Source organism: Cibotium barometz, chromosome 34 (assembly GCF_041138505.1).
Source record: "Cibotium barometz isolate CiBa-2024 chromosome 34, ASM4113850v1, whole genome shotgun sequence".
NCBI classification, from domain to species: domain Eukaryota; kingdom Viridiplantae; phylum Streptophyta; class Polypodiopsida; order Cyatheales; family Cibotiaceae; genus Cibotium; species Cibotium barometz.
The window spans coordinates 24,435,914-24,448,720 of record NC_141079.1 but is presented as its reverse complement, the minus strand read 5'-3'; the positions used below and the strand labels follow the sequence as shown (position 1 = coordinate 24,448,720).

Here is a 12,807-nt window from a genome sequence, read left to right as displayed (position 1 = left end):
AATATCTTGAGCGTTCAACTTTTGTACATATTTTAGAAGTATTGTAATAGTAATAAAGGCGGAAACTTCTGGGGCCACAATGTTGTGGCAACATAAAGATCCACTTATCAATGTGCACATTATTATAAATACGACAAGCATGCCCTAAAATTATTGGTATGGTTATCTAGTGTAGTAATATGGAAATTAAAGTGAGCCTTGATGTCTACATGACTCACTTATGTATTTTATAATATCATTTACCATTAGATAGCGTATGGAAGGCATGTGGAAGCATGTGGAGGAGTGTATAATTGAGTGAAATCCTTCTAGAAATCCTAGGTGAACATGGAAGACTTTTCACATGTATATTTATAAGAGGTCAAGATGGAATAAGATCTAGTCACTAAGTCAAAGATCTTTCGATTAAAGAATGCAAAGAGATACATGTCAAAAGTAGCCAAGAAAGACAATGATTGTGACATCCAATCTCATATCACGGAGAGTTGAAGATTTCTATTATAACGGAGTTTAAAGTTACACCCATTTTACTAGAGGCACGAAAAACTATCAAAAACACCTTGAAAACAGCAATAAACAGAAATTTGTGAAATTTTACCTTTATGGCTACACCAAGACTAAACCACATAGGTAGATAGAGCTTGAGAAAAGCTTCACAAGCATATAAAAAGTTTTGACATTAGACAAAAGAATAGATAAGGCATGGAGGTCTAATCATAAAGCACAAAAGAAAATTGCTAAATTTGAAAAAAATAAAAGAGAAAAAACTAAGTGATAGGACTATGATGTAAGGATGGAGTAGCAAAAACACAAGAACGCATAAATAAGAAGGATTTACTCATTCAGTCTTTCTTTGTTGATGTAGAAAGAGAGAGAAGGCCTTTTTTTATAGATAAAAACTGATTCTCTCTACACTAGTTACCACTCCAATGGTTGAGTGGGGAGTTTAATTTTAAAGAAGGGAGAATGTTATGGGCTGACTTGGCCGTAACAGTTGGCAAAACTTGGCATGTATACCGAGGCTAGGCTTATACTTAGGGCGGCCTGAGGAGGGATGCACTTGGAAGACATGACTTATGGGCACTTCTTGGCGTGCGCCATGGGTTAATGTGAAAGTCTATATTTAGCTATAATTATTAATTAGTGTGCTTTCTTGTTTTATTGTTAATCCCAAGCCTATATGAAAGAGTTATTGGCTCATTAGTGCACATCTCTCATAGGGGGATCGAAACCCAATCAAGGCCTAGACCTTGAGTTCTAGCCACACCCCTCAACGCTACTGTCAAATCCCCTCGAATCCCCTCGTGATCGATCTTGGTTCGAGACTCGAATCCTGCAAACAAAAGAATAAACAAACAAGAGGGTGCAGGCCTGACTCACCTCCCAACCATGACAGCCGTGGGCAAGCCCACAGACTTGGCTGTCCCCACCGCGCCACGAGCTGAGCTAACTAGGATGACGTACCGACCAATCTCCTCCTCGCGACGTCCCATACCGCCACGAAGCTGCTCTCGCGGGCCTCGAGATCGCTGCCGGCCTCGGCTGCATAAAGTAGGTGCACGTCTGCACTAGATCCAGGCTCCAAGACCATAGAGCTCTCACAAACTCGCGAGATTCTCTATATCCCAATAACTAACCTTGGCCACCCTTTTATAGGCTCTTGGCCGGTCATCGGGCGTCCACACTTGGACGCCCGTCCGTCCATACTTGGGTGCCCGCCCGTTAGTTTATCCCTAACTCAGCTTGTCAATCAGCCTGCCTAGTTCCAAGCTTCCCCAAGCCTCGAAACTAGTCTTGCGTGCATGTAGCACACGGTAGATACACACTGTGCACATGACATACTCCCCTTCCTCTAAGAGCTCACTCCTGAGCTCACTAAAAAGCCAAGGTAATCTCTCTGAAGAGTAGTCAATGTCTCCCATGTAGCGTCCTCCTCAACACGATCCTTCCACTTGATCTTGTATTCCGTGATAAGCGTATTACGCAATCTTCTTTCACGAAATCCAAGAATCTTTTCAGGTTCGTGTGGAACAAATGTCATGTCCTCGACATCTATAATTTCTTGAGGAGTAACTAACTGATCTGCTCCACCCAGTACTTCCTGAAATCTACTGACATGAAATACAGGATGAACTTTCACATGAGAAGGCAAATCCAATTCATATGCAACTGAACCAATCCGTCGTGTAACACGAAATGGTCCACAGTATCTAGGGGATAATTTCGGAGATCTACCTGTCCGTAAAGTCTCGGAATCTTTCGGAACTTGCAAATACACCATCGTTCCTTCAGAGAACTCTCTGCGTGAACGATGTCTATTAGAATAAAACCTGTCTCGGTCTTGAGCACTTCTAATAGATTCCTTCGTAACTTGTAACATTTCTTGCATATCTTGCAAAAAATTACGTGCTGCATCATGCTGAAGTCCTGAGAATCCTACTGTAACAGGTGATCTAGGTTGAAAACCATACATAAGCATGAAAGGACTAAATCCTGTACTCATATGCTTAGTACTGTTATATGCAAATTCTAACATAGGAAGATAATCCTCCCATGAACTCTGTCTTTTGGATACATATGCTCGAAGCATATCCTCCAAAATCTGATTCACTCTTTCAGTCTGGCCATCAGATTGAGAATGATCTGAGGAACTCAAATTCAAAGTTGTTTCCAACTTCTCAAAAACAAGTTTCCAAAAATCACTGGTAAACTTAGAGTCCCTATCACTGACTATGTTCTGCGGTAACCCGTACAGTCTAAACAATTGCTCGATAAACTGCCGTGCTAACTGCGTAGCTGTAATAGTCTTCCGGGTCAGTAAAAATCTAGCCATTTTTGTCAAGCGATCTACCACAACCCAAATAGAATCGTGGCCTTGATGTGTTCTTGGCAATCCGGTAATAAAATCCATGGAAATACTTTCCCATTTATTACCTGGGATTTGCAAAGGATGCAACAACCCAGTCTGTCTAAAGCGTTCAGCTTTATTTGCCTGACAAATTTGACACTTGAGAACATAATCTTCTACATACCCTTTCATCTTTGGCCAATAAAAAGTGTATTTCACTAACGAAAGCGTCCTGTGTACCCCAGGGTGTCCAGCAGAAGGGGCGTCGTGACACTCCTTAAGAATCTTGGACCTAATGTCCGGGATATGTGGGACACAAATTTTGTCATTACGGAATAGTAAACCATTCCGAATCATCCACTGGCCTCCTGCAGCCTGAATGGTAGACTGCTCAGTCATCGAGTCTTGGTCAATCAATGAGCTCCCGTCTTGGATCTTCTACCAAAATGGACCAAAATAACTATCAGTCCTGCAAAGCCCTCTCAATGACTGAAATAAGTCAGTAGAAATCTCGGTGAACGACAAAGTATTCACCTCTCTAATTCGACTAAGCGCATCTGCAATACTATTCATGGACCCTTTCCGATAACGGATCTCAAAATCAAAATCTTGCATTAACTCCGTCCAACGAGCTTTCCTTCCTCTCAAATCATCCGCATCACACACATACTTGATTGACTGATGATCAGTCAATACCACAAACTTGGAGCCATATAAATAATGTCTCCAAACCTTGAGAGCATGAATCACAGCATAAAGCTCATTCTCAAGGGTTGGCCAACGAGATTGAGTGTCGTCTAGCTTTTTACTTTCAAAAGCAACCGGTCTACCATCTTGAAATAAAGCAGCCCCGATAGCATAGTCACTGGCATCAGTTTCAAGAACATAATGCCGACTAGGATCGGGTAATGCTAAGATAGGTGCTTCCTTGACTTTATCTTTCAAAAGTCTGAAGGCCATATCCAAATCGTTATTCCAAGTGATAGGCTGATTTAACTTATGTCCACGACCTTTCAATAAGTCGGCCATCAGTAGTGTGAGCTGAGAGTACTCCCGTACAGATTTCCGAAGAAAAACAACAAAACCGAGAAAAGAACGAAGTTGTTTCACTGTTCGCGGTATAGGCCAGTCCAGAACCTTCTGAACTCGGTCATAGTCAATGCTCAATCCATCTCGAGTGATCTTGTGTCCCAAGTAAATGATTTCTGTCATAAAGAATTCACATTTACTTATTTTAGCATATAGTCGATTCTGTCTTAAAATAGATAAGACAATCGTGAGGTGTCTGACATGATCCTCAAGAGTACGACTATATATCAAAATATCATCCAGGAACACCACCACAAATTTTTCCAAATGTTCACGAAAAAGATCGTTCATCATTTGCTGGAAAGTGGCTGGAGCATTGGTTAACCCAAAAGGTAATACGAGAAACTCGTAATGGCCATACCTAGTCCGAAAGGCGGTTCTTTCGTCGACATGCCTTTCATGAATACGTATCTGGTGATAGCCAGTACGTAAATCTATCTTCGTGAAATATTTCGCTCCTGCTAACCGGTCAATCGGGTCATCTGATCTAGGGAGAGGATAACGGTTCTTAATGGTCAGCTTGTTCAATCTCTTGTAGTTTATACACATTCTCCAGGTGTTGTCCTTCTTTCTCCTAAGCAACACAGGTGCACCCCAAGGTGATTTACTTGGACAGATCTGGCCCATCCTCAAATAATCTTCGAGTTATTTAGCCAACTCACCTTCCTTTGCTTGGCTCATCCTGTAAGGTGGAATACTAACAAGATGAGCACCACAGATCAAGTCGATACGATGATCTACTACCCGTTCAAGTGGTAAACCCGATGGCAGTTCCTTAGGAAATACGTCTTGAAACGAATCAAGTATCTTCTGTAATTCTTTGCTTTCAAACACACTTAATTCATTTACATCCATGGAAGGGATGAGAAAGGAAGAAAGTGGAATCAATACACAATGGAAAGCGATATACAAAGAAGAATCCATTATATTTCCAAAATCAATTGTATTTACAAGAGGTCCCTGAGAGGGATGAATACAATCACCTAAAATACTATACTGGGTGTCCCTATAATGAAAAGAAAAAATATGACTAGACCAATCTATCTGGACTTCAAGAGTTTTAAACCACTCAATCCCTAATAACAAGTCTACATTTTCTAGATGCATAACATAGCATTCCAGAGTGTCTTTGTAGTCCTGAATCTGGATTGGAAGCATCTCCACCTTGCGATCCCAAACTTGCCTTCCCGTAGGTAGACGTACCTCATAGGTATGGTCGCTGAGTGTCGTATCAAGACTCAATTTCTGCACAAGTTTGTGGTTAACAAAGTTGTGTGAACTGCCAGGGTCTAAAAGAATGTGAATTTTATGGCCATTCACTTCTCCATAAACTCGGAGAAGATCATGCAAGCCACATACTTTAGAATTGAACAGACAATCAGAACAAGTACTAGGGCGAGAAAGTACAGTTATTGACGTACCTGTCAAAGACAACTAGTTAGCTGTCTTTGGCTTGGGTCCTGCGTTTGTCTTGGTACCCTTTTGCTTTGGACACTCGTTACGCATGTGTCCTTTTTCTTCGCAGATAAAACAACGTCCTTCCTTCTTGAGCTTTAAAGCCCTAAGGAGTCGTTTCTTCTTCGCTAGTGTCGAACTGAAATTCTTCGAAGGTTGGTCCGAAGACTTTCCTTCTGTCGAGTTAGCCATAGGTGCGGAGAACTTTCTTGCTTGTTCCCCTGCTCGGTAACGGGTTTCGACTTGGAAGAGACCATTGTATCGTCATAGATACGAGCTGAATGAATGGCCTCGTCCAATGTTTTACATTTGTTATCTTTATAAACCCCTTAAGTGGGCTTCTTGCCACACATCTCTCAAGTTTTCAAGCTCGTATCTATGAATGAATGGCCTCGTCCAATGTTTTACATGTGTTATTTTTATTTTTACATGCCCTAAAAAAACGTATACTTTCCTTGTTTTTTTTTTTTCTCTCCTCGCGGATTAGCGCTGCCGGCATGCTGTCTGCAAGCGTCATCAACTGCCGTCGCCTGATGTGCTGCCGGCGTCTGCTTTCCTGCCGGCGCTTGCTCGCCCGTCGACGGCTGCTGACATCCGGCATATTCTCGCTATCCTGCGCCTGCAACAGTCCGTGTAGGCGTGGCCACAAGGCCACGTGGGCCTGGGCGCCTGCCGTGCGTGGCCTGGGCGCCGGCATGGCCTGGCCGGGGCACCTGCTCACTTGGCCTAGGCGCTGCCTGGGCTGGCTACGCAAGCCTGGCCGCCTGACTTGGCAGGCCTAGGCCGCCTGCCTACACAGCCTTGGGCGCCTTCCCATACTTGGCCGGGCCGCCTCCATAGACACCAAAAGCCAACGCCTGCCCAACGTGCAGATCTTCGCGACCAGCAGCTCTTCACGACCAGCAGTGCAGCGTTCACCTCGCACGCTCTCTCTCTCTCTCTCTCTCTCTCTCTCTCTCTCTCTCTCTCTCTCACTCGTTCAACCCAAAAAGTATCGTGCTTTTTCTGTTTTCTCTCCCTGCAGTTCATGCGACTGCACAACAAGTCTCTTCTCTTCTTTGCAACACAAACGACCCTACCATCTACCATCCCCATCAACATGGGTTTCTTTGATGAAGAAAAACTCATACTAAATCTGAAAACCACAGTATGCACAGAAAAACAGCAAGCTTTTTAACACATACCTTTCTTCGACCTCTTCTTCTCTACCTACCGACTTGCTCGTTCACGAGGTATGCTCTGATACCACTGTCAAATCCCCTCGGATCCCCTCGTGATCGATCTTGGTTCGAGACTCGAATCCTGCAAACAAACGAACAGACAAACAAGGGGGTGCACGCCTGACTCACCTCCCAACCATGACAGCCGTGGGCAAGCCCACAGACTTGGCTGTCCCCACCGAGCCACGAGCTGAGCTAACTAGGATGACGTACCGACCAATCTCCTCCTCGCGACGTCCCATACCGCCACGAAGCTGCCCTCGCGGGCCTCGAGATCGCTGCCGGCCTCAGCTGCATAAAGCAGGTGCACGTCTGCACTAGATCCAGGCTCCAAGACCATAGAGCTCTCACAAACTCGCGAGATTCTCTATATCCCAATAACTAACCTTGGCCACCCTTTTATAGGCTCTTGGCCGATCATCGGGCGTCCACACTTGGGCGCCCGCCCGTCCATACTTGGGTGCCCGCCCGTTAGTATATCCCTAACTCAACTCGTCAATCAGCCTGCCTAGTTCCAAGCTTCCCCAAGCCTCGAAACTAGTCTTACGTGCGTGTAGCACACGGTAGATACACACTGTGCACATGACAACTACGGTGGTATGGGACGCCATGGCTAGAGGAGGAGCAAGGTCATGGTGTTGGTCTAGCCTTATAGACCGGGGGTGCTCTATGGGAGCTATTGGGAGAAAGCAGCTAGGACCATCTTTTATGTGTTTGTTGGTGTGTTTGTATGCAGGGGATGCTCGGGGGATCAAGGGATAGTTTCACACACATGAAGCAGTTTGGCTAGAATCAAATAGATGGGGAATTTTTCCAGGAATATCCGACATTGTTGGCAGATTAATTGAAAGCAATGCAACTCTCGCCAACAAGCTAAGCAGGAGGAGATGTCACCTGCACCTGCTGTACTAGGGTGCTATGTCGATTTACATGTTCAAAGTACACCGCCAAGTTACCTTTTGGATGAGCATTTTGAGCATGTTGTGAGCGCTAATCCAGAAGGTCGCTAGTGTCCATCATGTCTAGGTCATAGGAGGTGTCTAGTCAGTACATGCAATTGGATTAATCTTTGTATAAAGTTTGAAACAGCTTATTAGGCCAAGAGCCAAAAGCTACACAAAGTCCAAAACATGTCTAGATCTCACAGGATATTTTGGCAAGACTGAATCCCAGTTTCCAGGGGCAACCCAGGCATGTGCATTTGCACATCAGGCTGGGCAGGGCAGATCTGAACAGCAGAAGGGGCAACATTTTCACACGTGGTAGGCACCAGAAGTCAGGCAGCAGGTCGGCCAGGTTGGGCAGACCAAAAGGCTGAATATCCCCTCCTTTCCCACATTTTTCCCAGTCGAAGATGTGTAGGGGTGGTGAGTTCATATAAACAGGAACCCAGGCCTCCTCATTCCCAATCTCTTAAGGATTCTAAGGCTTCAAAAGAGATTGGCACAGGAGCAATCCAGAACCACAAGGGACACAATCGTATGTACTCTCTCTCTCTCTCTCTCTCTCTCTCTCATTGAACTTAAACGCATCTTAAGCACATCTAACTCATCAATGATCTGCTGTGCATGTAACAAATTGTACAGGACTTGGTAATCTAAAAAGCATGCCTGTTCTTCAAGCTCGCATAATACTGATAGCATGTCAAATTTAACATCGAACCGCCGTACAAAAGCCGCAAAGGCTTTAAGATTACGTATGTCAGTCATCATCAGTTCCTCAACCCCAGGATGTTGCACCTGATTGCATGTTGAAAGAAAAAAAATCAATTCCTCTACACCAACATGTGCACCATCATCTATTCCAATATAATCCTCCCCACAGCCATCCACAACCCCCCCCTCCCCCCCCCCCCCCCCAAAAAAAGAAAAAAAAGTATTATCATGATCCTCATTTTAATGACCCGACAATCTCGCTCTTTTTTGCTGCTAAAACAATGTAGACTTCCTAGTAATCAAGCTAACAGGCCACACCTTTACAGCAACATAGTTTTTCGAACCCCTGATTCTGGCTTGGTGAACCTATCAAAATAAACACATGAATTAGCATGGGGTACAAAACCCATCCTATCATTACCTGTTGTACCAAAACAAAGCAGTGATCTATAGAGAAAATTCGCACCTGAGCCACAGATGCGGAACCAAGTGGCTCCTTGTGGAACTCTTCAAAAAGTACTTTGGTTGGGATCCCCAATTCCTGCTCTAAAACACATCTTATGGTAGAAAATGGCGTTGCTGGTGCAGTATCACAAAGGGTCACCAGCTTCCTCACCCAGGCATCTGGGGCTAAATCCGGTTTACCTATCAGTTGGGCCACCTGCATGCTAGAAAGGCTATGCTTAATTCTAACTTCCAAAAAGATTTGGGACAACCAACCTTCAAGATGAAATTAATAGACTAGAATGCACCTTCAAAAAGAAGCCTCCAAGTTCCAAACATAAAGAATATACTTTCTCAGCAGCCCATTCGTGCTGGACCTCCCAGGCTTTATCTTGTGCTTCCTTGCTTAGAAACCGGGTACGCATTTGGCAAAGCTGAAAAGTGATAAACTTCATGTCAGTAACTTGCAACTTCATGCCAAGCTCATACGTGCACTCTGCATTACAATAGCTTCATGTAGGTACTAGGTAGCTTGATTTTCAGGGCTCATCGTCCATGCTAAGTACTATGGATGCATATGCATGTCAACCTGTATATGCATGCCTAGAACCATCCATGCTGATATAAGTACTCTCCATTTATATGTATGCATGCATATGCATGTCAAAAGGTATATGCGTGCCTAGAACCATTCATGCTGATATAAGTATTCTCCATGTATATGTACATTATCCTAAGAAGAGAATACCCTCACAAGAACACACAACTGACAGAGCTGAAACACAATAGAAATTATCTATGTAAACTGGTGATAGTATGGCTGCATTCATCCATCAACACTGAAATTACTTACCCATGCACAAAACTGGAGGGATAAAAGGACAAGAAAAAAGCACTTATGTGGAGACCACCCATATAACCATACATAACATGCACGTGTGCACATATGAACAGGACACCCATATGTCCATCCATGGCATGCAGCCACATGTCCATGCAGGACATACACTGGTGCTCATATGAACAAGATACATGTATGTCCATACATGGCATGCAAGTGTACAAATACATCTGGACAAAGGTATGTGCTTATCGATGTGTGGTGTGCTTGTGATACAGAGAAAACAAATGACGAAAAACACCATCCAAACAGATTGACTAATGAAAGGCTTGAAACTAATTGTTGCATTGATTGTAAAAGGGTGTTGCCTTGTAGCTTGTGTACACCGAGACTGAGCGCCTCCAGAACTGCATGGTTCTGTCGAGTGGCTTTTGCTTTTTTAGCCATGTTTGATGAAGGGAGTGTAGATGGGCAGACCTCCTCTTCTCATCCAATACTGCCCCTGCCCATGTTTTCACGTGCTCTTCAAACAAGACAGCAGGGTGCAAACTCAAACCTATATTACTCTCCAACTCCTTTCTCTGTAGGAGGACCATGGATGCACATAACCGAATTTCTTTTGGAAAAGGTATCAACTCAATTATATATAGCTTCAAACCACTGGCCCAGCTGCTTTGCTATGAGAATGACAGCACATTGGCAGGGCTACTTCCGCACCATGCGATTCGAAGATGATCCTAGCAACATGGCAGATCTGGAGGGCCTGCTGCCGCAATACCATAGATCCCACAGAGCCGCTGTCTACTCCATCTCGGCTGACCACATTCCGAACCTTCTGTAGCTGATCTGTTGAGCATCTGAGGCAGTAGTAGCAACCTCGGAGCATCACCGAGGCCACTTCGGACTGTAGTTTATAAAAGCTCTATGCTGAGATGGAATTCAAAGTCAACCCATGGATGTGTAAAGCATGTTCAATTCAAGTGCAAATCAGAGGAGAGCCCAATTCCCTGCGGGTGTATGCAAGAAAAGAATATGAGCATTTCACATCGATGGATACGAAGTGCCTGCTTTTCTGGTCAGGTGAAGCAGGATATGTATGGAATGCTCGATTAGATCAATGACCAAGAGAGAGAAAACTATGCTGAAAACTGGGCTTGAATCGAGAAACGAAACCCAGCTATGGCGATAGCTGCTCAAATCTAAGCTTCGCCCAGATCACGATAATGTTGCTGTCGGACTGGTTACGGCGCCGCAAAATCTCTCTGGTAAGAACAACTTTAAAGAAACGCACGTTTTTCGTGTGTCATTACGAAAGTTTGACAGAAACAAATTCCTCCTGCATGGAGTAGTGTTGTGTACTTCAATTGAAAGGAAACTTCATTGCTTTTTTTTGTTTTTTCCCCCTTCAAAGGTGGCAAAGGCTGAAACTCTGGGTAAGGACCTCTTGGATATGGTGAACCACTCAGCAAAGCACCCTTGACAAACACATCCAACTGACCTGACCTCACTGATGACACTATCCATTGATTTCTCAAAAATAAAGTAATCCATTGCTCCATTTAAGTGTGAGTGGCATGTGCAATCATACAACAATCTTTTGGTTCCCTTACACTCCAAGCATACCTCATATCATCACATCAATTGAACTTGTGGAGTGGAATTTCCCTTCACTTTTGCAAGCTTGTATACCAAAAGCACATTGATGCCGAGACGGGCATGTAGCTCAGCTGGTAGAACCGTCGGGTTCCACAATGAGGACCCGGGTTCGATACCTAGGGGCTACACAACGAATGGCAACACACACGACACGCACAAATGCACCCTCCCAAAAAAAAAAACAAAGCACATTGATGAATAGCTTCCCACTCTTATACTCACTGGGGGCTAAGTAAAACCACTATGCTCATCAATCTATGCAAGGTAGATCCTCTAAAATGCTCATCCAACATATTTACGAAGTATGTATGCACAAGTACCTTTACTTACACAAATACACAAGTAGGGGTTATGGAAAATTATTCATCAATTTAATCATGTATCTTAAGCCACACTCACATGTATTCTTTTTGTTTTTTTTAGTTTACTTGGAGTTTCATCAATGTGCTTAAGCTACTCTCAATCTTTTGATCTCGTATATTATTTATGTTCAAGCCCTTGTAACCAAATTATTCTATAGATGAGTGTTGCTAGAAATTGTATTAAAGAAAGAATGCTATATTGGATGTGTGTGTGTGTGTGTACGCGCGCGTGCATGTGCGTGTGCATGTGTGTGAATGTGCATGTGTGTGCGAGCACATACGCATGTGCGTGCGTGTGCACGTGCACGTGCATGCGTGTGTGTGTGTGTGTGTGTGTGTGTGTGTGTGTGTGTGTGTGTGTGTGTGTGTGTGTGTGTGAGAGAGAGAGAGAGAGAACATAGCCAAAGCCCAAGTAAAACAAGGAGAAGATTCCTCAATAGGTGTATCTTAAATGTTTTTTTAGGAGAGTGAAAGGGGGCCTAGCACTAGCCATGCCTAAGCTTTCTTGAAAGCCTTTTTTTTGTAATAGAAGATATATTACCAAAAAATACTTTACAAATGGCTACATGGCCACCATGTGATGTACTAGCTTTCTCTCACTAATTACTCCGAACCACAGGTGTAGCTTTCCCTCACTAATTACTCCGAACCATAGGTGTAGCTCCCTCTCTTCTTGAAAGCCATGCTCTCTCTCTCTCTCTCTCTCTCTCTCTCTCTCTCTCTCATGCTTCACATTGTTGTGGAAGTCTAGGTTAGTAAAGGTAACAATGAGCATCCGAGGTGCCAAGTGATGTCCGACTTTAGTTCAGAAGAGGTGAGCTGCGAAAGGTGGTAAGGCACACTCACGATGATATTATTGTGTGACTTTGTAGAATGCCCGATCTCCATTGCAAAGTTCAAACCTTCGTGTGTGGAAATCCTCACATGTAGCCTTGTCGTGTGTTAAACTTGGCGCATGACTGAAAAGTATGTACTACGAAGCAAAAAGGCCGCCTATGTCATGTGTGGTTTGAGAGCTTCCTTTATCCACCCACATAAATAAATAATATATTGAGACAATGAATGGCAACTCCTTAAAGGAGACACTACTTGTTATTAAGGCACACCTTACCCGAGGAACTCTATTTGCAAGTATGAATTAGAAAATACATTATACCATATACAATCCAAATTATTTTCCAATACTTGGGTATTATTATAGACGCTATCATTTTCGAATGAAAATCCTATTAAAGGA

The 12,807-nt window shown here is 43.7% G+C and overlaps 1 protein-coding gene across 1 annotated transcript in view; it reads right to left on the bottom strand.

Moving 5' to 3' along the window:
* Positions 1–11,064, bottom strand: part of LOC147618817 (uncharacterized) — a 56,113-nt gene extending 45,049 nt beyond the window's left edge. The window contains exons 1-5 of the mRNA XM_086773890.1: positions 9,921–11,064; positions 9,020–9,145; positions 8,734–8,928; positions 8,586–8,633; positions 8,223–8,351 (exon numbers count right to left, since the gene is read on the bottom strand). Of these exons, the coding sequence (XP_086630016.1) occupies positions 8,223–8,351; positions 8,586–8,633; positions 8,734–8,928; positions 9,020–9,145; positions 9,921–10,148 (726 nt within the window). The 5' untranslated portion in view covers positions 10,149–11,064. The remainder of the gene's footprint in view (positions 1–8,222; positions 8,352–8,585; positions 8,634–8,733; positions 8,929–9,019; positions 9,146–9,920) is intronic.
* Between the last annotated feature and the right edge of the window lie 1,743 nt (positions 11,065–12,807).